At 39.9% G+C, this 27,785-nt stretch overlaps 1 protein-coding gene across 4 annotated transcripts in view; it reads left to right on the top strand.

Moving 5' to 3' along the window:
- Positions 1–27,785, top strand: part of plekha5 (pleckstrin homology domain containing, family A member 5) — a 369,212-nt gene that overhangs the window by 260,134 nt on the left and 81,293 nt on the right. For all 4 annotated transcript variants that reach the window (XR_013578140.1, XM_078553582.1, XM_078553583.1 and 1 more), the window contains exons 6-10: positions 70–174; positions 3,538–3,610; positions 4,516–4,616; positions 7,217–7,332; positions 15,542–16,039. Coding sequence is in view for 3 of the 4 variants with exons in the window: in XM_078553582.1 (XP_078409708.1) it covers positions 70–174; positions 3,538–3,610; positions 4,516–4,616; positions 7,217–7,332; positions 15,542–16,039 (893 nt within the window). In the remaining variant the exon portion in view is untranslated. The remainder of the gene's footprint in view (positions 1–69; positions 175–3,537; positions 3,611–4,515; positions 4,617–7,216; positions 7,333–15,541; positions 16,040–27,785) is intronic.

The raw sequence follows: 27,785 nt of genomic DNA on the forward strand, positions 1-27,785 counted from the left end.
TATGATGTAGGATTTATTGGCACATTATTTTTAACTGATTCAGTATTTGTTTTCTCAATCCTTATTCAGTCATCAAGGCCTTCAAAGAAAATTCACAATTTTGGCAAAAGGTCAAACTCTATTAAGAGGAATGCAAATGCACCAGTGATAAAGCGTGGCTGGCTTTATAAACAGGTATGCACCACTGTTTGATTTGTATGGCATTTCTGTAGTCTTTGGGAGGAATCTATTTTTACATATCACATAGGAAAGAAATCAATTTATTTCTCACATTGATATATTTCAAGTACTGAAATAATGGTCAAACATCAAAAATATGCAAGCATACTTAGACAAGTAGAAACTATCCAGTTACCCGTCCTTCCCCCTCCTCGCATCCCACTCCCCCCAACCCTACCAGTATATTTTAATCACGATATTTCAGATTTATAATTTGATAAAGTAAATTGGGAAACAGTTGTTTCTTCAAATAGCAACTGAGCGGACCAAAGAGGCATTTTTCTTAAGGGCAGTGATGATGAATGGTACATATCTGCTCTGGATAATCCAAGGATCAATGAAACCCAAGGAAAAAGATGCTTTGAAACAAGTCCACATTATTTTCCTACTAATTTGTCCAATTGAGCACAGCTCTCTCAGTACTGCCATCCACTGTTAATCTTCCATTTAAATATAATTGTATCAAAATAGAATCTCAGACTTGCACAAACTATGGCAGTCTCAAATTATTCTTACCAGTTCTTTTAATACCAAAAAATTACATCAGACCATTCGCTTTCTAAGCCAGCAGTTTAAAATCTATTAGACCTAATTTTCTCATATACCAATCCTGGATAGTCTGGATGGGATGCTATTTTGTGCCTAATTTAATGTATGGCTAGTGAAAGTCCCTCCCATAGTTGCTTTCCTATCACTGTAAGAAAACATGCCTCACTGGCATGGAGGAATTTACGACTTGTCAGGCAAGCCCTAAAGTATGGAAAATAACCTCACACCCTTAATAATGTTTCTCCTAAATTCTCATCCATCTCTACCGAGCTTACAAAAGCAATCTTAATCTGTTACTTGCCAACTCAAGTGCTGCATGCCACATTTTGACTACCCTTGGCTTAAAGTAATTAAATATTAACTTCTCAAATTTATTTTTCTGAATTTGAGGCCTTTGTGACTATACCAAACCTATCATTAGGGTTCTATTTGTTTAATAAACTCAGAATCTTAAATATTTCTCCAACTTCTTACTTGAACCTTTTTTTCCAACATAAATACTCCCACTGCATCCTCAAAACAAAGATATCCTGACTGTAGTGCAGCAACTAAAATTGTGCACAATATGCAGGTGTGCCTGAACCAACCTTTTGTATAAACTCTCCACCATTTCCCCCAGACATGAACACTATCCCTTTGATTGTACAGCCCCTAGCCAAACTGTTCCAGTGCAGCTACAACACTGTCATCTACCCGACACTGTGGAAAATTGTCCAGGTATGTCCTGTCCACAAAAAGCTGCACAAATCCAACCCGACCAGTTACTGCCCCATCAGTGCACTCTTCATTATCAGCAAAGTGGTGGAAGTGCCATCAACGATGCTATCAAGCAGCACTTAAACAGCAATAACCTCACTGATGCTTAGTTTGGGTTCCGCCAGGTCCACTCAGCTCCTGATCTCATTACAGCCTTGGTCCAAACATGGACAAAAGAGCTGAACTCAAAGTGAGATGAGAGTGACTGCCCTTGACATGAAGGCTGCATTTGACCGAGTGTGGCATCAAGGAGCCCTAGAAAACTGAAGTCAATGGGAATCAAGGGGAAAACTCTCCACTGGTTGGAATCATAACTAACACAGAAGAAAATGGTTGTGGTTGTTGGGGGGTCAATTATCTCAGTCCCAGGACATCGCTGCAGGTGTTCCTCAGGGCAGTGTCTGAGGCTCAATCAACTTCAGCAGCTTCAACAATGACCTTCCCTCCATCATAAGATCAGAACTGGGGTTGTTTGCTAATAATTGCACAATGTTCAGCACCATTCGCAACTGATAGATACTGAAGTAGTCTGTACCCATGTGCAGCAAGACCTGGACAATGGTCAGGATTGGGCTGATAAGTGGCATCTGCACGACACAAGTGCCAGGCAATGACCACCTCCAAGAAGAGAGAACCTAATAATAATCTTGACATTCAATGGCATTACCATCGGTGAAAGCCCCACTATCAACACCCTGGGGCTTGCCATTGACCAGAAATTGAACAGGACCAACCATATAAATACTGTGACTACAAGAACAGGTCAGAGGCTGGGAATTCTGTGGCAAGTGACTCACCACCCCACTCTCCACTGCCTGTCCACTATCTGCAAAGCACGAGTTAGGAGTGTGATGGAATACTCCCCACTTGCCTGGAATGACTGCAACTCCAATAACACTCAAGAAGCTCAACACATTCCAGGACAAAGGAGCCTGCTGAATTGGTACCCCATCCTCCACTTTCAACACTCCCCCTCCAACGATGCACAGTGGCAGCAGTGTGTACTATCTACAAGAAGCATTGTAACAACTCGCCAAGGCCCCTTCCGACAGCACCTTCCAAACCCAAGACCTCTACCACCTAGAAGGACAAGGGTGGCAGATACATGTGAACACCACCACCTGGAAGATCCCCGCCAAGCCACACACCATCCTGACTTGGAAATAAATTGCCATTCCTTCACTGTCGCTGGGTCAAAACCCTGGAACTCTCTTCCTAATAGCTCTGTGGGTGTTCCTACACCATATGGATTGCAGCAGTTCAAGAAGGCAGCTCACCACCGCCTTTTCCAGGGCAATTAGGGATGGTCAATAAATGCTAGTCTAGCCAGCGATGCCTGCATCCCATGAACAAATAATTTTTAAAACCTTATTAGGTGTTTTTACTGTAGCTATATGCTGTACAGTTTCAATAACCTATCCACCATTATTTCCAGTTTGTACTTCTGCAAACTGCTATTGTAAAGCTTGTAATCTTGTTTGTTCTCTTTCCTTGTATAACTGAATAAAGAGCCCCTCAAAAACTGTCACTCAATTCTTGACAAACAATAAGCTACAATTGTTAGTTATGTCTTAAATTGCACAGAATCTTAAATAATTGCATCAAAAGACCATTTTGCTGTGTGCATTTTTGTGTAATTTCTACTGGCCTGATAAATATTTTTAAAACTGCCTCACGAATGTAAAGTATGTTCCTTAAAAATGCATTGTTACAGTAAAGGATAGATGGCTTGATAAAGTAACTTCTAGCCAACTGTAGTTTTGTCATGAACAGCAGTATTATATTTTGAACCCTCATTCCATTTTGAGCTGGAACTACCTGGGAAAGGTTAGGGGCAAAACATGCAATTAACAGGGGATGACATTGGCTATTGTATCATGTACAGACTTGGGGCTGGGGTTTTGCACCAAAATGGGTGATTACTGCTCTTAAATGCCACTTTAGCCATTCGCAAAGGCACAATTAGCAAAACCATTGAAGATGCTTGATACAATTTTTCCAATTGTTTTGTAGGACAGTACGGGTATGAAACTCTGGAAGAAACGCTGGTTTGTGCTTGCCGATCTGTGCCTGTTCTATTATAGAGGTAAGATGGCTGTGCAGTAAACAAAACTGCAGAGATGCAGATCATTTTTAGGAAATACAGAATTGAACTTTGAAAGCCAGTTTATACAAAGCCTGATAATTTGCCTTGAAAACTAAATGAGAAAATATGCAACTTTATTCAAAATGGGTTTTGTAAATATTACTCTAATTTTGTGGCTGTTGCTTGTATTAATTAGAGTATAATGCATGTAAAATATTTGTTAGTGCTCTATCTATATTACAAGCACTATTCACGCCAGACACCAAGCCTGCAACATGACTTTTTTTGAGGCGGCGGGGGAGGTGGTGTTGGTTGTGAAGGGAGCAGGGATATGAGTTGTCTTAGTTGTCAATATGCTATACTGTTACTGTTAAGATGCTTAACAAAAATCTAAATACAATCACTTCCTCAAAAAGCTAATTTCCACAGAAATTTCTGGTCTTTTGACTCCTGATAAAACTGAACTAAACATAATTTATAGCATTCAATCAGTCTCTATAAAGATAGCCATCCAAATTCTTTCACTTTATACAGATTTGTGTAAAGAGATACCTGAATCCCTTTGCTCATCAACAACCTTTAGTCTGTCATCATTAAGAAAATATTCAATTTTGTTTTTCTTGCATCCAAAGTGCAGACACCACAAGCTGAAATTTCCTCCCTAAACTCCCCTGCTTCTCCACCTCCCTCTTCCCCTTTAAGACCCTCTTTGCAACCCACCTCTTTAATAAAGTTAGGTTTACCCCATCTAATATCTTCTCCACCTGTTTGGCATCCATATTAGTCCAATAAAACCCGTGTGAAGCACTTTGGGATGTGTTTGAAAGTTAAAGGTGCTATATAAATGCAAGCTGTTATAATGACTAAGAAATAAAGGGGCTTTGATTTTGCTTCTTTCCTGGCAGATGAAAAGGAAGAAGGCATTCTGGGAAGCATTCTTCTACCTAGCTTTAAGGTAGCTCCAATTAGCCCTGAAGATCATATAAATCGAAAATATGCATTCAAGGTCAGTGTTTGCATTACATACATCATTCTGTGTGTGTTAATTGTGTTCTAGAAGCTTAAAGTTTGAGTGCCTAATAGAACAAAAGCATTAGACTCACTTTCAGTGGCAAATATCCAACTCATTTTGCACCAGTAAGCAATGCTTCTTTAAACCTATCTATTTTAGCTCTTTTAAGTGAGCAAGTGAGAATTTTTGACTGACTTACAATCCATTTTGAAATACTGCAATGATTTATAATGAGAAAAGGGAGCCTTATTTTAACCTGTTCTAATGTTAATGTAATAATTGACAAATAGTGATCAGAGATCCAAAATGGTCAATCTATTAATTTTTGTACTTTAAAATGCACTCAACCTCCCCAAAGGCTCAATAACTCTCGTCGAAGAACACCTGAGCCTTGAGACTAGGTTCAAGTTTTAAAATGATCTCCCTTCGAATTTCAGTATTGTTTTCAACATGGTATAAATTTAATAATGTTGTAATTTGATAGCGAGATGAATTATATTCAATGAATTCTGTTCTTTTATAATCCTGTTTAACCGTGAACATGGGATATAATTGTATTAATATATGAATCTTTGTTTATTTTCAACCTGTATTGCACTTTTGAGCTACTGATGAACACTTTGGATGTTTCACAGTTGTTGGAAATTCACTTGAAACAGCCAAGTAAGTATGTTTGTTGTTTATTGTGCAAGTACCTAAGTTTTGCACCTGGCTCACATTGATGATGTACAAACATGCTGATTGACTCAAATGTCTCGCTAAAATAAAATGATCGCAATCTGTTTAAAAAAAACTAAGCAACCAATTAAAAGCAGTCAATGTTGCAAATCAGCTCTCTCCTAACTCTGTGTTCACAGCAAATTAGTTTCATAGACAGTCCGTTGCCTCCTGTGATCGCAAATTTACACTCTTATTTGTGTTGTGAAGAGAACTCGCAGCCTAACAATTAGCTGTTTTACTTAGATGATTCAGACTGAGATTTGTAGCGCCTTCACACCATCTACCCCTTTCTGACAGGCAGAAAAACACCATGCTATCAGACCATTATCATTCAGATTAAAGGTCCAAATCAAATTATTTTAGAAAATTAGTACATTACAGAAGCAAACAAAAATGACAAATCAGGGTATGAATACTTAGGAAGCAAAAAAGATTAACCAGTCTTTAAGAATTTAAAAATATCTTTTTCTAAGGAAGACTTCCAAATCATGGAGACCACTGAATTTCTTGGACCACCTTATCTGTTTGTGTCCAAGGTAATGTTCTTGCCTTCCACCACAGAGTCATACATTGCCCTAGATGCAATCAGAATTGAAATGTTGAAAAACCTGCTATATGTATCCCAGATTAAGAAGCTGTTAATCAATCAGGTGCAATGAGGCAAAAAAAACTTGAGCACATGGTCACTTAATGAGCAAATTTCATACCTCTTCCAGGCACATCTATTCATTAGCCTTAGAGTAAAGCCTCTGTATCCTGCCTGATTGGAATTTTGTGTCTAGAAAGGTGAGGCAAGGTTCAAATTAATAATGCAAGTTACATCCAAAAAATAAAACATTTTAAGCTGAATAAACTAAAACAATTCCTCATAAAAAAAAACCCAATTTCTGGCATTAGTACCTATTTCCAGCATCTCAACTCCACTGGTGCATCCTCCATCTCAGGCTTTAGCCGAAGTGCCACAGCTTCACTTTCTTGTGTATGTTGTACCAGTTCCTGGACAGCCTGTGTCCACTCATCTCTGATTTGATAAGGTGTATCCAGAAAGGTTAATGTATTATGCAAGTGTTCATTGTTTTCAGATTACAATATCTTGATTTGACACTAGTTTGCCTATCCAATGCTGCTGCCTTTCTACACTTGCCTACCAGATAATCAATTGATGTGCCCAGCAGCAGTTCAAAGGAGCTGAAAGTCAGAATACATGTTTACCAACTAATGCCCTGTTTTAAGCACTGGAACATAGGCAGGAAGATACAGCAGTATCAGGACTCTAATTAGGGATAACAGCATCAAACAACAGTCACAATACACTTCTTTAGCTTTGTTGTAAATTTGTACATTGGAATAACTTTGTCAGAAGGGGCTACCTATGGTAAGCAATTAAGAACAGGGCCACCCAAAGTAAGACATAAAGCTTGAGTACGTTGGTAGTAATAGGCTGAGAAGCATTGAAAGGCATTGGGTGATGAAGAAGTGCAGAAAATATGATGGAGAAAGAGTGAGAACAGGTCAGACGCAAAGATAGAAACCACAGAAGAAGTATATGTAATAGTCATGCAGTGGAATGTGGAACAAAAACTAAGAGAGGAACACATGAAGAATTAGAGAGAATTTCTTTGAAACCTAATCAATTGAAGGTAATTTTAATATTGTATTGAATTACATTTCTACTGTGTAGCTTGACTTGATGTAAAAATAATAGTAATTATGTTGGAATATTTTTGGTAGAGTTGGAACTTTGGTATTTCTACCAAACACTGGATTTATTTCCATTTCAAGTAATAGTGATTTTGTGCTAACTATACATTGATTTTCTTCTCTCTTTTTTACAGGAATCACTTAACTTAGTAATCACTGTCATTTCTGATCAGGCTGCTCATCCAAATATGCGGACTTATTATTTCTACACTGAAACAGCCAAGGAAATGGAGTCCTGGATGAAGGCTATGATAGAAGCTGCCCTTGTTCAAACAGAACCTGTGAAAAGGTACATTTGATTTTGATTTTCCCCCCACTCCGATCACCCTCTTCCCCCCCCACCTCCCCCTACCCCCAAAAAAAATCAGAAAATAAGAAACCAATTAGTGGGGAAAATTGTACATCTCAATTTTACAATTTTACATGATTGGAACCACTGAAGGTGGCTTGAATTTGAATTGAATTATGGAATTTGTGTTAGGCCAATGTTCAAACCCCGAATGAGTATCAAAATCCTCTTAAAGGGCAAGATCAGTTAACTCTTAATGTGATCAAGGATTAAGGAAGGAGGGGTAGGGAGAAGGGGCTAATGTTATGACCGATGCAGTTGGTACAGTGGAGTTATTTAAAAATCCCAGAGGGAAACTTTAAGCAACTGTCATAACCCATCATTTTAAGTGTTATGTTTGAGATGTGGCTCTAAATTCAGGAATCAGACCACCAGTTCTCGAGGTTTTAGATTAAACTAAATGAAACATTTTATTAATTTACACAGGTTTAAAAATATATATATATATATATACATACATACACACATGGCTACAAATTACTACTATCATAACTTTTAACAAATTCCCAAACTAATCTCCATTAAGGCAACAACAACCCATAGACTTAACCAAACACCAGGCAAAGCGTTTTCACCTTATGAATTCAAAATGAGGTTCTTTTCACTTTGGATCCTGTGGAGAGAGTTGGAGGCTTACAGCTGCCTTTCGATCTCACATTGCCTTCCCTCTGCACACCCGAAAACTGCTGAAGTTATACCTACCACCACCCATTGAATGTAAATTCTCATTGTATCACTAGCCTCTTCTAATAATAAAACCCCTTTCATTGTACCAATTTTATTAGCAATATAAGTATATTGCTTCGTATCTGCTAGATAGCTGTCAGTTTTCACCCCACTTCTTGAATGATCTATTCAAAAAATGCAAATACGCACTATCCCTCTTACATATCCAAACTAGTACACAACAAAGCACCCGACTAGCTGGCTTTAATCCAATTAAGACACCCCACAGACTAAACGTCTATTTTAAAAGAAAAATATTTTCCAATAATATATACGTAATAGCTTCATGACAACATAATACAGGGATAGTTCCACTTTGTGAATATTATCCTGATAAATTAGTATGGCACTGGTGAAAATCCAGATTCCCTTAACCACCCAACCGAAGAAGGCATAAGAGGCAATTATGTTATCCTACAGTCACAGGCCGACAATACATTGCTATTGATACAAATTTTCCATTGCACTCCCTATGAGCTTGGGTGCATCAGATCACATAATTGTAAAATACTACCAATAGTCATTTGCTGGTATAGAACTTGAGTATTACTGAAAAAAGACATTTTGTTAAAGCTTTTCATCTTGCACTCATCAGGACAATTGCAAGAATACCAATGTCAGGGGAAGCAGCAACTTGATACTATGTGAGAAGAGAGTTCTGATTGGTTGGCAAGTAGACTCTGATTGGTAAAGGCTTTGCTATGGAGAATACACCAGTTATTGGTGACTGACCATTAACTGCCATGTATTGTTTGAATTTAAACCAGTCAGCTTGACTCTGATTGACCAAGGCATTGCCCTGAGGAATGAACCAGAAAATGGCTACCACTTACTTTGTTTAGCTGAAACAGGTGCAATGTGTGTACGTGTTCTTTCTGTCTGCAAAGAACAGGACCCTGTGTATTAATATATGTAGCTTCCAGTACACACACATGCGCCATACTGCAAGCCCGACTGACAGTCTTAAATTGGTTGTCAGGGTAATTTTTACCACGCTGAAGGTTATTTAGGAAATGTTGTCAATCGCAGAATCACATCAAACGTTGGACACTGTTTTGAGTTTTACAAGCTTGGGCTGGTTGAGTACAGTCTGTACCTTGTCCATTGCAAACAGTGGAAAGGACGTACTGTTTGATACCATCCTCCAGTTTTTGGGACATACAGCCTCCATACCTAGCATCACACTGGCACTGAAATTCACATATATCACTACTCATGCATGTGATGGGCAGAACATCTTTTTGGCTTGACAGCAGCATCCAGTTAGTGGCGACCACTGCTTGTATTGCTATTGCATAGTAGCAGCATGAAACAGTTAGCTTCACCTGTTGCTCAAATTTTTGAGACACCTCATCCTTCCAGCGCAATCTGAGGTCGACTGGGCACTTTTCAGGACCAAAAGTGACTGCCTTAGGCTGTTTCATGAGTTTGCACTATATGCAGTGTGAAATGACCTGATCAGGGGAGCTTCCCCTGACATTGGTATTCTTGTGATTGTCCTGATGAGTGCAGGAGGAAAAACTTTGACACAATGTCTTTTTTCAGCAATACTCAAAATACTACTATTTAAAATAAACCAACATGTAACAAAAATAATTTCTAGCACTGAAATGCAGCAGTTGGTAGCCCATAACTTAGAGTAGATTTTACAAATAGAAACAGATGAATCGGTTACAACCATTATTCAAGACTCAGTTTAATGTTTCTCAACATTTATCACAACCTTGTGAGTTGTGTTAGAAGTCGAACACAATTGTAACATGATTTTAATGCTTTAAAACCTGAAGGTATGAATGAAAACATGGGTAAGAAAAGATAATTTTGAGTCTGATTGTTCCCAAGTGTAAACTATAATGGCCTGAAATTTGTGGGTGTAATGCCGGCAAAACTGTTGGTGCTCATTGTCATCACTATGTAAAACTGACACAACTTCTGACTGCAGCACATGTGGTTAAGCTTGAAAATCCAGAAGTTCCTGTCACTGATACTCTGCTGCTCCACAAAGTGCACTGTTGCAGTATTCGCAAATGCAATCAACATGGGTTGGCATAAGCTTCAATTTTTTATGCGCTATTCTTGCTGTAAAAAAACATTGAAAATGTTAAGCCATATTGAATGATGTGTAACTAAGTCATAAATGTTGCTGAGCAACCTCTCTGGCTCTGAAATGCTAATTTTCCAATTATTAATCCCTTCAAAAGAACAACTCAAAATTCCAAAATTTTAAACTTTTTTTTCGAGTTTGATATTTCAGTTTTTTCTAAGTCCTTCTGTATATTCCAATCTTTATATTGTTTTCTGTAAACTGATTAAAATGTGAATTATAATCCATGCTTCTTGCTTCCTGGTTTGCTGTCTGTCAGAATTTATGTCAATCTGATTGGCTGATCAGCCAGTGGTGAAGTCACTGATGCTCAATGTCACAGGTCCCCTGTCAAATAGATGACAACAGATTCAATAACGCTTTGGAATAGGTGAAATCGACATTGCCAACCAAGCTAATGTGACTTCAAATTTGGGATCAATGTGCTTGACTAAAATTAGCACTGGATCAATTAAGGGTACTGTTATCAAAATGAGATGATTTGAAATAGAGATGAGACTAAAATAACAGTTCTGCATCTAATGTGGAAGATTTGGCTTTTGATTTTTAGCGATGTAAGACCACATTTTTTGCCCAGTCTAGTTCCCTTGAGAAGTCAATCTCATAGGGTTAGAATTACTTGCAGGCCAGACCGGTAAGGAATGACAGGTTCACCTCCACAGGAGGTCACTTCTTTTGTCCACCGGCTTTTATAGTCACTTTTTGTGCTGTTCAATCTACAATTTATTGAAATCAGTTTTGCACTTCCCATGGTGGGTTTTGTACTTAGCCTCTCAGTTGCTGTTCCACCATAAAACTTTGCTTTGGAGGTTCAATGTTTGAGTTTTTTTTTAGCTAGATTATAACAAATTATTGCTGCCTTTTGAGCCAGGCTCTTTGACTGGATATACAAAAAAGAAAACAAGAAATAGGAGCAAGAGTAGACTATTTGGCCCGTTGAGCCCCTGCACCATTCAGTACAATCATGGCTGATCTTGGTTTCAACTCCATTTTCCCGCCTGCCCCCCATATCCCTTGATTCCCTGAGACCAAGCCCTAAATTTGTTCAACGATGGAGCATCCACAACCCTCTAGGGTAAAGAATTCCAAAGATTCACAACCCTTTGAGTGAAGTAATTTCTCCTCATCTCAGTCCTGAATGATCGGCCCCTTATCCTGAGACTGTGCCCTCATGTTTTTTTTTTCTCCGTGACCAGAGGAAACAATCTCTCAGCATCTACCTCATCAAGCCTTTTCAGAATTTTGCAGGTTTCAATGAGATCGCCTCTCATTCTTGTAAACTCCAGAGAATATAAATCCAATTTATTCAGCCTCTCATCATAGAACATACCCTTTTTCCCAGGGATGAATTTAGTGAACCTTAGCTGTACTGCCTCCAATGCAAATATATTCTTACTTAAATGTGGAGACTAAAACTGCACACAATATTCCAGATGTGGTCTCATCAAAACTCCTGCAATTGTAGCCATTTGCCTTCCTAATTGCTTGCTGTACTTGCATGATAACATTCTGAGTTCCTTATACGAGAACACCCAAGTCTCTTTGAACATTAACACTTACAAGTTTTGCATCTTTTAAAAAATATTCTGCTTTTCTATTCTTACGACCTAAATAAATAACTTGACTTCACAGTTCCCTACATTGTACTCCACCTGTCATCTTGTTGCCCACTCAATCAATCTGTCTATAACTCTTTGCAGCCTGCCTCTGTCCTTCCCACAGCTTACCTTCCCACCTAGTTTGATAGCATCCACAAAGTTAACTACATTACTCTGTCTCTTCATCTAAGTCATTAATATAGATTATAAATAGCTGAGGCCCCAGCACTGATCCTTGCAACACTCCACTATTCATTTCCTGCCAATTTGAAAAAGCCCTATTTATCTCACTTTTCTGCTTTCTATCTGTTAACCAATCCTCTATCGATTATAAAATATTGCTTCCAGCTCCATGAGCCCTTATCTTGCCTATTAACCTTTTGTGTGGAACTTATTGAAATCTAGGTATGCTACATCTGCTACTTCCCCTTTATCTACCCTAATAATTACATCCTCAAAAAAATGAATAAATTTGTCAAACAGGATTTAGTTTTAGTAAATTCATGTTGACTTGTTCTAATCGTACTGTTTTTTCTAAGTGCATTATTAAGACTTCCTTTAGCATTTTCCCAATAACTGATGTTAGACTAACTGGCCTATAGTTCACTGTTTTCTCTCTCCTTACTTTCCTGAAAAGCGGTGCAACATTTTCCAACTTCAAATCTAATGGGACTGCCGCCAAATTTAAGGAATTTTGGAAAATCATAGTCACGGCATCCACTACCTCTGCAGCTTTTTCTTTTAGAACCATAGCGTGTAGGCCATCAAGACCTGGGGATTTATCGGATTTTAGTCCCTTAAGTTTCTCCCATACTTTTTCTCTGTTAATATTAATTTCCTTAATTTCTTCATTATTATTAGCCCCTAGATTACCGTCTATCTCCAGTATGAAACTTGTGTCTTCTACTGGTGAAGACAGACATACAAAATATCTGTTCAATGCCTCTGCCATTTCTTTATTCCCCGTGATAATTTCTTCTGTCTCTGCTGTTAAGCGGCCAATGTTTACTTTAGCTACTCTCTTCCTTTTTATATACTTATTAAAGCTCTTACAATCTGTTTTCATATTTCTGGCAGTTTACCTTCATTCTAATTTTTCCCTTTTTATCAACTTTTTGGTGGATCTCTGCTGGTTTCTAAAACACTCTCCATCCTCAGACTTGCTGTTGTATTTTGCAGCACTGTAAGCCGTTTCTTGTAATCTAATACTGTCACTAACTTTCTAAGTGAGCTATGGATGGGTCTCTCTTGCTGCGTTTTTGTTTTCCACTGGAATGTATTTTTGATGAACATTTTGAATTTGTTCTTTAAATGTTACCCACTGTTCGTCTACCTTCATATCTTTTAGCCTATTTACCCAATTAACCTTAGCTAGTTCTCTCCTCATACCTATGTAGCTAGCTTTATTTAAGTTTAAGATTCTTATTTGCAATTGGGATATGTCACCTTCAAACTTAACACGGAATTCAATGGTATTATGATCACTATTTTGCAGTGGATATTTTACTGCGACATTACTAATTAACCCTGTTTCATTATGCAATATTAGATCTAAGATAGCTTTATCCTTAATCAGTTTCACAACATATTGCTCCAAGGAACCGTCACAAAAACATTTTTAAACTCATCTTCTAGACCACTCTTGCCAATTTGATTGTTCCAGTCTATGTGAAGGTTAAAGTCCCCCATAATTATTACATTTCCTTTGTTACAACCTCCAATAATTTCTTGTTTAGTGCTCTGCCCGACGGTATAACTGCTGTTTGGGGTCCTACAAACTACTCCCACCAGTGTTTTCTGACTCTTGCTATTCCTAATTTCCACCCATACTGATTTTACTTCAATATCTTCTGAGACCCGATCCCTTCTCACTAATGTCCTTATGTCATCCTTTGCTATTAGGACTATCCCTCCTCTTTTACTATTCTGCCTCTCTTTCCAAAATATTGCATACCCTGGAATATTTATTTTCCAACCTTGATCACCTTGTAACCATTTCTCTGTAATGGTGATTACATCTAAATCATTTACCTTGATTTGTGCCAAAAGTTCATCTATCCGATTGCAGAAGAACCTTTGATTTCATTCTTTTACTTCTATTTTTTGCAATGACCTTATTCACCAATGTACATTTTTTGTTAAACTCTGTCCCTTCCTGTTCCACTCTGCTTGTCTTTATCCACATTGCTATTCTGTTCTGATGCCTTGACCTTTCTCTTTGGATTTCTAAATCCCCTCACCTGAGCCCACCAACCCCTGTTAGCTTAAAGCCCTGTCCACAGCCTTAGCTATACGAATGGCCAGGACACTGGCCCCAGTTCAAGTAGAGCCCATCTCAACTGAATAGCACACTCTTCCCTAAGTACTAATGCCAGTACCCCACAATTTGAAACCCTTTAAAAGCCATCCTTCATGCTAGACTAACAGGTATAGATCAACTATCACCACCAAGCCTCCACACCCTTCCCTAAAAGAAAAACAAAAAGTGTCACTTCGTTGGTCTACCTATTAAGCTTTTGAGATGGGATCTGAAATAAGTAGCAATTGGTGGCATCAGCTATATAGACTCCATGTTAAAGAATGGGAGGGCAGTTTGCATATGCAGTTTCCCCTGTGTAGCAAAGTCATGATCTCTGAATTAAATTGTTATCCTTTCAACCACCTTCTATGAATACACAAGTTACCATTCAAACATTGGTGCAGGCTGGTCAGTAGGATTTTGCTTTTTAATTTTTTTTCTGCCTCAAAGAAGCCATATTAGTTGCAGTCTTTTTCCATTCAATTCTGTACAAAATTAGTGTCCTGTGAATGATACCATCCCACACCTAACTCATGTAAATCCTTCAGTTTTGAGTTCTGCAGTTACCCAAATTAGCTATTGAAAGCAGAGCACAAGTCACTAAGATGGCTGAAGTGTCAATCAGTAAGTCTTCCTTTGCAGGAGCCATCAACCAACCTCGAAGGCGATCTCTCCTATTATCTTCCTACAGTGTCAAACAAAGACAGTACAATTAAGTTTTGATATATAATTAATTCATCAGTCATTTATAAATATGTACTTAGTGTAATGGAGAACGGTTGAGGACCATTGATAACATCCCTTTGTTAAAATTCAAAAATGTATGTTACTGTAGTTTCATTCCTGCTATCTCCAATGCCCCAGACTTACAGAATTATTAGCTTTCTGTATACATGCCTTTTCAGAGATGGGAGACAGGTGTGGAGAAGAAGGAATTGCTATGACAACAAGGACACAAAAGATCCCTTTTTCTCTTCAAGAATTTAGCTCCTATAATCACCCACTATAGTCCTAATATTTCCCTCCATCTATTAATTTAATGCCCTCTGGAGATAATGTAGCTGAACTTTGTTCCCACTTGTAGAGTTTCACTGATGTTGCTTTCAAGCTGGTGTAAGTTCAGTTCAGCAAGCAACATAATTCTAGATATTAGCAGAAATTGTAGAAAAAAATTGTAACATCTAGCTGAAGACCAGTTACCTTTTTCTGCGGTAAGCTAGCGCGCCTTTGACTTCACTGGTGCATGAAGCAGTTTCACTAATGGTGCGAGTGGGATAAGAGGTGTGCTACTGAGGCCAAGAAGGTGCGTACTTTAAGGCAAAGTAAAAATTAAAGTCTGACTCATTACATATCAAAGGTTGCTGAACAAGCTTACATGATGTGGATAACAAACAGTCTTAACTCTCTCCCTCACACCCACAGGACTGAAAAACTAACATCTGAAATTGTAACGCCCAAAGAGGTTAACCACATTGCAAACCACAAAATGTTAGTGAAGCCTGAACTTCAGAATAACCAAAAAAATATAGACCCCAATCTGGGCCTTCAACAAATAGACAATATGAACATCACTCATGCTGACAAATATGGTTTTGAGACCGAAGGACTGGACCAGCACAAGCCTTTAACTAAAATCAATAGTATAAAACTGCAGCCTGCAAAACCAGAGAGCGAAGATGTCACATCAGGTACCAACAACCTTCAATCTCAACAGTACAAATCTCAGCACGCAAATGCTTCCAACACGCAAAGCCCAGTTGGCCCCGTCGGTGTTTCTGTAGAAAATGTGGACACGGGAAGAGAAAGGCTGGTTAGTCTAAATGACAGCGGAAGGGGCATTCAAAGGACTAATTCAATGTTGCAGTTGGAGCAGTGGGTGAGAACACACAAAGGAAAGGGCCAAGAGGAAGAACCTAGGAGGTATGGAGGCTTTTTTGAAACACTTGTTTGAAAATTTAAAAATCAAAGCTTACATTTAAGAACATCTGGTAAGAAGATACAAATTTCTGTAATTCTGTCAGATTTGCTTCTCGTAAATGTACACTGAAACACAACAGTCTTAAACTATGTTTCATGATTTGTTTCATTCTGTGATTGCAAAAATACAATCTCTTTCTAAAAAAAAACAAACTCGTTTGCTAAACTGAGATAAGAGACATTTCTAATTTAAGGTTTATTCAACCTTTATTCACAGTCTATGCTACTAACTGTCACAACTGAGCAACAAAGACAGCATTGTAGAAAGTGATATAACTGTCTTTAAAATTTATTGTGGATGGAGAAACATTTAGGTAGTGTGCTACCGCAGGAGGCTGCAAGGTAACTTGCTGTTGGCTGCCACTGTATAACTTTTAATAGCTGCTACAGGAATAGCAGCCCTAATCGCTTTGTTTTGCTATTTGTACCTAGAACCATAACGGTGCAGAAAGAGGCCAATCTGCTCATCATGTCTGCGCCGGCCAAATAGAGAATAAGAAACGAGCTGCTCATTTTAATCCCAGTTTCCAGCACTTGGTCTATAGCCTTGCAGGTTACAAAACAGGTTACCTAAAAGAACAGCAAAGATTTTGAGTAGCAGGTCTTAGACATTTATTTTTTATGCACTGTATTTTCACCTGGTTTCACTACCACTTGAGTTCTGCTTATTTTGCATGCCACGTAATGTGGTAGTACTTGAGTGCTGATTGAAAATTTGTTTGTATTTATTATTTAAGTAACATTTTCTGAAGATAATGTGTCTCCAAATATAAGACACATTCTGATTTTCATGAGTCAAAATTGCCTCATCATATATAATACATTCCTAGACTTTTCCAATACCCAGTCAAAGTGACACTTTATTGACAAAAGTAGTGAGTAAACCTAAGCTGCAGGGTCCGCTCCCACCTTAGTTTGCTGAGCAGCTGGCTCCCATGCCCACATAAAATGTGTGACACTAAAGTTTATCGAATAAGCCGATGGCATTTACTGATCGATCAAATATTGCATGTGACATGTATATGTGAGGCATTTGTTGGCCTCCCATCTGAGTATAGGTTGGAATTGGAGCCAATCGGTTTTTTTTCCAGGAGCAGAGATCTTCACATTATTCCCAGAGGTATGACAGGCCATTTACAAGTGTTGGACAGCAGCTGCAAATAACCATTTATGTAGCAGATGCGCCACAAGTGGAACAAGTTACTCTACTTCGGGACACATGTATTTATACTATCATGCAATAAGAGGAGAAAGGAAGAATTTAAAGAAATATCATTGAAATGCTATATTTCTATTAAGTATGCATTATCATTCACAATACATTCAAAAAAGATAATTAAGAATGCTCGAGGCCAAAATTTGATAAGCACAGGTATTTTGGAGGATTGTGAGGCTGGAGGAGATTTTGGAGATTAGGAGGGTTAAGGCCATGGAGGGACTTGAAAACAAGATGAGGATTTTAAAATCAAGGCATTACTTGAGCGGAAGTCAATGTAGATGAATAAGCACAGGGATGATAAGTAAACAGGACTTGGTGCGAGTCAGGACATGGGCAGCAGAGTTTTGCATGTCCTCAAATTTATGGAGGTTAGCATTTGGGTGGCTAGCCAGGAGTGGATTGGAATAGTTAAATCTGAACAAAGACATGAATGAAGGCTTCAGCAGCAGATAAGCTGAGGCAGGGTACTGTCAGGCAATGTTACAGAGGTGGAAATGGCCAGTACGTGAGATGGTGCAGCTATGTGGTTGGAAAGTTCATCTTGGTGTCTTTCACAGGATGTGGGCGTTTCTGGCTAGGCCAACATTTATTGCCCATTCCTAATTGCCCACGAGAAGGTGGTGGTGAACCGCCTTCTTGAACCGCTACCGGTTTGATACAACTGAGTGGCTTGCTAGGCCATTTTGATGGGAAGTTAAGAGTCTACCACATTGCTGTGGGTCTGGAGTCACATGTAGGCCAGACCAGGTAAGGACAGCAGATTTCCTTTCCCAAAGGACATTAGAAATACGGCACCAAGGTTAAGATCAGTCTGGCTTATTTTCAGGCAATCACCAGGGATTGGGATGAAGTTGGTAGCTCGGTAACAGTGTTTGTAGAGGGGACCAAAGCCAGTGGCTTTGGTCTTCCCAATGTTTAGAGGAATGTTATGACGCAGCAGCTGATGTGTGCCGGGCAGATCAAATCCATGAGAGAAACTTGATCACACGGTCACAACGATTTTGCAATTTGTATTTTATTTTGAGATGCGTGCCCTGAATTCTGAAGTAATAAATCTACCACGACTTTAGAGATTTTTAGAAAACTAAGTTAAACATATATTAACAACAGAAAAGATTCCAAGCACATACAATAGGTCTACAAATTACCACTATAACATCTAAAACCCCTAATTAACCTGGCTTCTAGTTACACCCCCATTAAGGCAACAGTAAAAAAAAAGCATAGATTTTAAACAGATCCAGGCAATTAACACAATACCCTGGACAGTAGAATTCAAAGTGACTTTTTCCAGCTTTGGTTTCTGTAGACAGCAGCTTAATGCACAAATACGAAGGCTTTTCACAGTTCTGGTAGATCTTACAATGCCTTCCCTGACCCACAGCTTCTTCTGCTTTATACGAGTTTCTCCCTTTTAATGCAAGTTCCATTGTTCCCATATGTCTTTGGAACTTTACCTTTCTCAATATAAATCATTTCATGGTGCTAATATTGTCAGTAACCGTTGGGAAAAATAAACACACTGCTGGACCTAGCTTCTCTGGCTAGGTATAACATCCTACCATCTCTTTGAAATTCAAACTACCCTGATTTATCTAAAATTCTCCTCCCCTCGCATTCTAAAACTTCAGCCATATTTACGTAATTAGCATTCCAAACCTAGCTTCCTCTTGATGAGTCAAAGCTTCCAGACCAGCTGTCTCCAATTCAATTAAATTACACACACGCACACAAACCATCCACACCCCACTATTAGCCTACTTTTACAATAAATCACAATAATATTATGAGAATTATTATACTTTTGTGACAGGACATTTATTCTTATCGATGTTGGTGATAATTTAGCAATGGTGGAAGAGTTGAGAAAGATGGTGAAGTCAGTGTACAAGCGAAAACTAACCCTGTGCTTTTGGATGATGTGACTGAGCAATGGCATTTAGATGAAAACTAGGAGGGAACCAAGGATAGAACCTTGGGGAACACCAGAATTGATGGCGCAGAAAGAGAAGCAATTGCAAGTGGTGCTCTGGCTATGACTGGAGAAGAATGGGACCAGACAAATGCAGTTCCAGCCAGCTGGATGATAGCAGAAAAGTATTGGAAAAGGATGGTGTATGTGTCAAAAGGCTCCCAAAAGGTTGAAAAGGGCTTGGATGGATCATTTACCTTTGTCACAGTCAATACAGGAAGTCATCTTAACCACCCTTTTTAGTTCTCTTTCTGTACCTGATTTGACATTGAATCCTCACCCACTCTCATGCACCCTCCTTCTCAGTTGCCCCTCTGTTAATTTCTCAACCCTTAATTATCATTGTTAAGGTGATACACTGTCCCATAGTTCACCAAGTGCCCTCACTGCATTGTTATCAGCTTGCACTTTTCTGGCAACTTTACGGGCAGAAAATATTAAAACCCACATAGGCTTTACAAAATCTAACTAATGGGGTCCGCTCCATCAAAATCTGAGCCAAAGAACTTCATATGAATCCTTGTTAAAATGCTAAAACTTTGTATTTCATACCATGTCTCAGTGGGTAATGTTTGTCATTTGAAACTGAAACCTACAGACCATATTCTCTTGGCCTGTGCTGAATAAGCTGATCTCTCTGCAGCAAATTGCTTTCTGCTCATTATTGCTAGAATGTACATGTGTCAATGTAGGTTGAAGGCCGACTCAGGCTCAGCTGTGCTACTTTGGTTTAAAAAGCCTGTCAGTACCCACTCTCTGGGCTCACATATGCAAAATGTCACTTGACTAAGGTGCTGGAGACAGCTGATGTTGATGCATCTGTATCCCCTCAAAGGTCACAGCCTTCAGGACGAAAATACAACTGGAAGAAAAATGCAATTTATTAACAACCCTCGTTCCCTTTATTAGGTAGAATTACTGTCATAGGAGTACAGTAGCACAGTTCTGTTATGAGCCTAGTAATGCAGAGGCCTAGACTAATGATTCAGCAACATCAGTTTAAATCCCACCAGAGCAGCTTGGAAATTTAAATTTGATTAATTAAATAAATCTAATTAAAAATGTCCCCACTGGCAGAAGGGTTAAGAATCAGAGGACACTGATATAAGTTGAATGTCAAAAGAACCAATATCGACATGAGGGAAATCTTTTTTACGCAGTGGCAAGTTAGAATCTGAATTGCACTATCTGAGAGTGTGGAGGAGACAGATTTAATTGTGGCTTTCAAAAGGGCATTGAATAAACGCCTGAAGAGAGAAAATTTGCATGGTTGCGGTGCAAGGGTTGGGACGTGGGACTAGCTTATTTGCTCTTGCGAAGAGCTGACATGGTCATAAAGAACCAAATGGCTGTCTCCTGTGCTGTAGCCGTTCTAACATTCTGTCATCAGTAATGGTGGCTGTGAAACTAGCAGATTGTCGCAAAAACTCATTTGGTTCGCTGATATATTTTAAGGAAAGAAACCTGCCATGCTTACCCAGTCTGGCCTATGTGTAAATCCAGCGATGTTATAAACTCTTAACTGCCCTCTGAAATGGCCCAGCAAGCCACTCAGTTATGCATTGGGAGGGATGTAGAGGAACAAATTTTCAAGGAAATTACAGAGAGGTGCAAAAAATATAGAGTGATTATAATGGCGGATATAATTATCCAGATATAGACTGGGATATTCGTAGTGTAAAGGGCAGTGAGGGGGCAAAAGTTCCCAGAGTGTGTTCAGGAAAAATTTCTAGAGCAGTATGTTTCCAGTTCCATGAGAAAGGAGACATTGCTGGACCTAGTTCTTGGGAATGAGGTGGGCCAATTGGATGAAGTATCAGTAGGAGAACATTTAGGGGACAGTGCTCATTGTATTGTAAGATTTTGGCTGACAAGAGGAAAGGACAAAACAATCTAGAGTAAGAATAATTAACAGGTGGAAAGCCAACTTCAGTTGGATAAAAACGGATCTGGAGAAGGTAAGGCAAACAAAGTCAGAGCTCCCTGGATGACAAAAGAGATAGAAATTAAGGTAAAGAAGAGAAAGTGTGCTTGACAGATATTAGGTAGAAAATAGAATTGAGAATCAGGCTGAATATAGAAGATTCAGAGGGGAGGTGGAAAAGCAAATAAAAAAAGCAAAGAGAGTGTATGAAAGAGACTGGCAGCCAACATAAAAGGGAATCCCAAAGTCTCCTATAGGCACATAAATAGTAAAAGGGCGGTATAAGGAAAAGCAAGAACATAAGAACTAGGAGCAGGAGTAGACAATTCAGCCCCTCGAGCCTGCCCTGCCATTCACTACGACCATGGCTGATCTCATTTCGGCCTCAACTCCAATTTCCCACCCTCTCCCCATAACCTTTCAACCCATTACTAATTAAAAATATGTCTATCTCCTCCTTAAATTTATTTAGCGTCCCGGCATCCACTGCACTCTGAGGTAGTGAATTCCACAGATTCACGACCCTTTGAGAAAAGTAATTCCTCCCCATCTCTGATTTAAACCTACCACCCCTTAGCCTAAAACTATGGCCTCTCGTTCTAGAATGCCCCAGAAGGGGAAACATCCGCTCCACGTCCACTTTGTCTATCCCCTTTATCATCTTATATACCTCAATTAGATCTCCTCTCATCCTTCTAAACTCTAGCAAGTATCGGCCTAAACTGCTCAATCTCTCCTCATAAGCCAAGCCCTGCATATCTGGAATCAATCTAGTGAACCTCCTCTGAACTGCCTCAAGTGCAACCACATCCCTCCTCAAGTAAGGGGACCAAAAAACTGCACAGTACTCTAGGTGCGGTCTCACCAATGCCTTGTACAGTTGCAACCACACTTCACTATTTTTATACTCTATTCCTTTAGCAATAAATGCCAAAATTCCATTTGCCTTCCTTGTTACCTGCTGTACCTGCATACTAGCTTTCAGCGATTCATGCATGAGGACACCCAGATCCCTCTGTACTGAAACATCCTGAAGTTTCTCTCCATTTAAATAACGTCGCCTTTTTATTCTTCTGACCAAAATGGATAACCTCATACTTATCCACGTTAAACTCCATCTGCCAAATTTTGGCCCATTCACCTAACCTGTCCATATCCGTTTGTAAATTTCTTACTTCTTCATTGCAACTTACTTTCCCACCTATTTTGGTGTCATCTGCAAATTTAGCTATAGTACCTTCTATCCCTGAATCCAAGTCATTAATATAGATTGTAAATAGCTGGGGCCCAAGGACCGAACCCTGTGGCACTCCACTAGTTACAGCTTGCCATCCAGAAAAAGACCCATTTATCCCAACTCTCTGCTTTCTGTTGGTTAGCCAATCCTGTATCCAAGCTAATATATTACCCCTAACTCCGTGTGATCTTGTGTAGTAATCTTTTGTGCACCTTATCAAAGGCCGTCTGGAAGTCCAGATATACTACATCTACGGGATCCCCATTATCCACTTTGCTTGTCACATCTTCAAAGAACTCTAGCAAATTAGTTAAACACAATTTACTCTTCATAAAACCATGCTGACTCTGATAGATTGCATTTTGACTTTCCAAATACCCCATTACTACTTCCTTAATAACGGATTCTAACAATTTCCCAACGACAGACGTTAAACTAACTGATCTATAGTTTCCTACTTTCTGCCTCCCCCCCCTTTTTGAATGAGGGCATTATATTAGCATTTTTCCAATCCACTGGAACCTTTCCAGAATCCAGGGAATTTTGGAATATTATAGCCAATGCATCCACTATCTCCACTGCCACTTCCTTTAAGACCCTGGGATGTAGGCCATCAGGTCCTGGGGACTTGTCACCCTTTAATCCCAATAGTTTGCTCAGTACTTTTTCTCTAGCGATGGTGATTGTTCTAAGTTCCTCCTTCTCTATATCCCCTGCACTACCTGTTACTATTGGGGTGGTGCTAGTGTCCTCCACTGTGAAAACTGAGTCAAAATATTGATTAAGCGTCACTGACATTTCTGCATTCACCACTATTAGCTCCCCAGTCTCGTCCTCCAAGTAGGGCCAAATAAGGATCAAAAAGGAGATTTACGCTTGGAGGCAGAGGGCAACACTGGGGTATTAAATGAATGCTTTGCATCTGTATTTGCCAGGGAAGAAGAGGTGCCCTGCCCATGGTGAAGGAGGAGATAATTCAGAGACTAGAAGGGCTTAAAATTGATAAGGAGGTGTATTGGATAGGCTGCCTGTACTTGATGAGAAGGCACCAGGACCAGGTGAGATGCATTCAAGGATACCAAGGGAGGTGAGAGCAGAAATAGCATAGGCACTGGCCGTGATTTTTCAGTCTTCCTTAGACTCGGGTGGTGCCTGAGGACTGGAGAATTGCAAACGTTATTGTTCAAAGAAGGGGCTAAAGCTAAACCCAGGAACTACAGACCAATCAGTTTAACTTCGGTGGTGGGAAAACTTCTAGAAAAAATAATTTGGGACAAAATCAATAGGCACATGGACAAATTCTGGTTGATTAAAGAAAGCCAGTATGGATTTCTTAAGAGAAAATTGTGTTTAATTAACTTGAAGTTTTTTGAAGAGTTAACAGAGAGGGTTGATGAGGGCAATTCAGTTGATGTGGTGTATATGGACTTCCAAAAGGCGGTTGATACATTGCCACACAACTGACTTGCGAGGAAGGTTATAGCTCATGGAATAAAATGGACAGTAGTAACATGGATACGAAATTGGCCTAGTGACAGAAAACAGAGTAGTGATTAATGGATGTTTTTCAATCTGGAGGTAGGTTTGTAGTGCAGTTCCCCAGGGGTCCGTATTGGGACCCCTTCTTTTCCTGATATATATATTAATGACCTAGACCTTGGTGTACAGGGCACAATTTCAAAGTTTGCGGATTATATGAAACATGGAAGCATTGTGAACTTTGAGGAGGATAGTGTAGAACTTCAGGACATGGACAAGTTGGTGGAATGGATGGACAGGTGGCAGATGAAATTCAACATGGAGAAATGTGAAGTGATTCATTTTGGTATGAAGAACATGGAAAGGCAATCTAAAGTAAAGGGTATAATTCTAAAAGGGGTGCAGGAACAGAGGGTCCTAGGTGTAGAAGCACATAAGTTAGTGAAGTTGGCAGGACAAGTTGAGAGTCCAGTTAATAAAGCATACAGTATCCTAGGCTGTGCGAGGGCAAGGAGGTTATGTTGAACTTATATTGGACAGTAGTTTGGCCTCAGTTGCACTATTGCATCCAATTCTGGGCACCTCATTTCAGGAAGGATGTGAAGGCATTGGAGCGAGAGCAGAAAATACCTGCGAGAATAGCTCCAGGAATGAGGAACTTCAGTTATGAAGATAGATTGGGCAAATTAGGACTGTTTTCCTTGGAGAAAAAAAGACTGAGAGGAGTTTTGATAGAGGTATTCAAAATCATGAGGGGTCTGGACAGAATAGATAGGGAGAAATGGTTCCCACTCGTGAAAGGATTAAGAACGCGAGGGCACAGATTTAAAGTAATTGGGAAAAGAAGCAAAAGCGACATGAGGAAACCCGTTTTCATGCAGTGAGTGTTTAAAGTCTGGAATGCACTGCCTGAGAGTGTGGTAGAGGCAGGTTCAATTGAAGCATACAGAAGGAACTAGACTGTTATCTAAAAATGAAGAATATGCAGGGTTACGGCGAGAAGGCCAGAGAATGGCACTAAATGAATTGCTCATTTAGACAGCTAGTGTAGACATGATGGGCCGAATGGCTTCCTGCACTGTAGCATTTCTGTGATTCTGTGATCAACTCAGAACAAGAAATGTCAATAAGAATAAAACCGACAGTCCACCAGCATTAACCTGGGCACTGAATTTGGACATGGCAAAGGTACTCCCAGTTCACTCTCCTCAGTAACAGATATCTATTTTGACAAGGCGGTAGTCCGTGCTGGAACCAGTTCACTGTACTGTTATTTGCATATTGTCATGTAGGAGACAGATGATGTTCATGAATTTAGCTGGGCATCCATTTTGGTGTAGCACCTTCCAAGGGACAATTTGATTCACCGAGTCGAAGACTTTTGCGAGACAGATGTTAAAGTGGTGTGTCTTTGCACCAACATTATTCGCGATCTTTCTTGCAGCAATCCTTCAATTTACCACTGGCAGGCCTCCCCCAAATGTGATAAAAACATATTGCACTGTTGGTAAATTCTTCAACCTCAACTGGTTGAAGCCACACCAAGACATCATCAGCTTTTGTAATGGAGCTAAGTCTGCTGACAGTGTACAAATTAGTGCTCACTCTAAAGTAGAACTACAACAGATGGTTGACAAAGGCACATGTTGACATGTACAGAGAGATGTTCTGCTCTCTGCACTTTCCCTGAAGTTGATATGCTGCAAAGATCATGTCAGTTGTCCCTCTGGCGGGTCTAAAGTCAAATTGGGACTCCAGAAGGGCCTGCTGTCCAATTTTTGAGTGTCGATTAAGAAGTAACCTGGCTAGGACATTTCCAACAGCTGAGAGCAGTGCTATGCACTGTCAACATCCTGGGGATTACCATTGACCAGAAACTGAACTGGACGAGCCATATAAATTCTGTAGCTACAAGAGCAGGTCAGAGGCTAGGAATTCTGCGGTGAGTAACGCACCTCCTGACTCCCCAAAGCCTGTCCACCATCCACAAGGCACAAGTCAGGAATGTGATGGAATACTCTCCACTTGCCTGGATCAGTGCAGCTCTAAAAACACTCAAGAAGCTTGACACCACCTGGGACAAAGCAGTCCGCTTGATTGGCACCTCATTCACAAATATTCACTCCCTCCACCACTGACATACAGTGGCAGTAGTGTGCACCATTTACAAGATACACTTCAGGAACTCACCAAGGCTTCTTAGACAGCACTTCCAAATGCATAACAGCTACCATCTAGAAGGACAAGGGCAGCAGATACATGGGCACACCACCACCTGGAAGTTCCCCTCCAAGCCACTCACCATTCTGACTTGGAAATATATCAACGTTCCTTCACTGTTGTTGAGTCAAAATCCTGGAACTCCATCCCTAACAGCACTGTGGGTGTACCTACATCACACATGGACTGCAGCAGTTCAAGGAGGCAGCTCATCACTACCTTCTCAAGGGCAATTAGGGATGGGCAATATATGCTGGCCTAGCCAGCGACACCCACATCCCATGACTGAATTTTTAAAAATGCCCCTGTCGTTACTACAGTTCAACTTTAAGTCTCTAAGATCACTTGGAATTTCTTCATTCTGCCAGAGTTTCACAAATAGGGCAATGTATCTGAGAGATCAATATGTCTGCTCCATGTTTCAGTTCTTCCAGAGTGATATTATCATGACCAGAACCTTTATTGTCGTTCATATGATTGACAGCAGTTCACTTTAATGCACACTGGATGATTACCTGGCTTACTTCTGATTGTATGTTGTCAGAGGTTTTCCAGCAGGTGTATATTCACCATGGGATTCTGTTTGGAAAAGTGCTCTTTCCAGTGGGTGTTGATATTGTCCATGTCTTTGTGGAGAATCTTGCTTGAGAATCTTTGGATCTTACTTGTGGACTGTGTTGAAAGCCCATAGACCTCTTTAGTTGCCTTGAAGAAGGTATGCATGCCAGCGAGGAGTTGAATTTCCTCAGCCTTCCCTGACCACCATTAGTTCTTCAAATCGCGGGTTCTTCTTTGAACTTCAGTTTTCGCCATCTGATGGGCAGAATTCTTTTCTGTGGAGTTTGGATCCAGTTGCCAGATTTGGAATGCTGTCAGTTTGCAAACGTTGTGTATGAACATTTCTGTATTGCTCTCATCAAGCCAGTGTTGGTGTCTTTTAGTGGTGTGTCCCAGGATTTCTTGGCATGTTGTTTGAACTGGATGAGCCAAATAAATCGTGTAGCTACAAGAGCAGGTCAGTGACTGGGAAATCTGTGGTACGTGACTCACCTTCTGACTTACCCCGCTCCGCCACAAGATCTTTCCACCATCCCCAAGCCACACGTTGGAAGTGTGATGGAATACTCTTCACTTCCTGGATGAATGAAACTCTAACAACACTCAAGAAGCTTGAAACCACCTGAGACAAAGCAGCCCACTTGATTAGCACCCCATCCACCACCTTAAATATTGACTCCTCCCACAACTGATACATCCTGGCTACAGTGTATGCTATCTCCAAGATGCACTCTAGAAACTCACCAAGGCTTCTTCAACAGTACCTTCCAAATCACAGATCTCTACTACGTAGAAGGACAAGGGCAGGTGACTTGGAAGTATAATGTCATTCCTTCATTGTCGCTGAGTCAAAATCTTTGAACTCCCTCCCGAGCAGCACTGTGGGAATACCTTTGCACATGGACTGCAGAGGTTCAAGAAGGCAGCTCACCACCACCTTTTCAAGGGCAATTAGGGATGGGCAATAAGTGCTGGTATTGCCAGCAATGCTTCATACCATGAATGAATGGGAAAAAAAGTACAGTGGTATGCTGACTGAAATTAATATTGTGGAGGAGTTGTGAAAAAAGCTCACGTAAG

The sequence above is a fragment of the Cetorhinus maximus genome, chromosome 12 (genome assembly GCF_964194155.1).
Source record: "Cetorhinus maximus chromosome 12, sCetMax3.hap1.1, whole genome shotgun sequence".
Taxonomy (NCBI): Eukaryota; Metazoa; Chordata; class Chondrichthyes; order Lamniformes; family Cetorhinidae; genus Cetorhinus; species Cetorhinus maximus.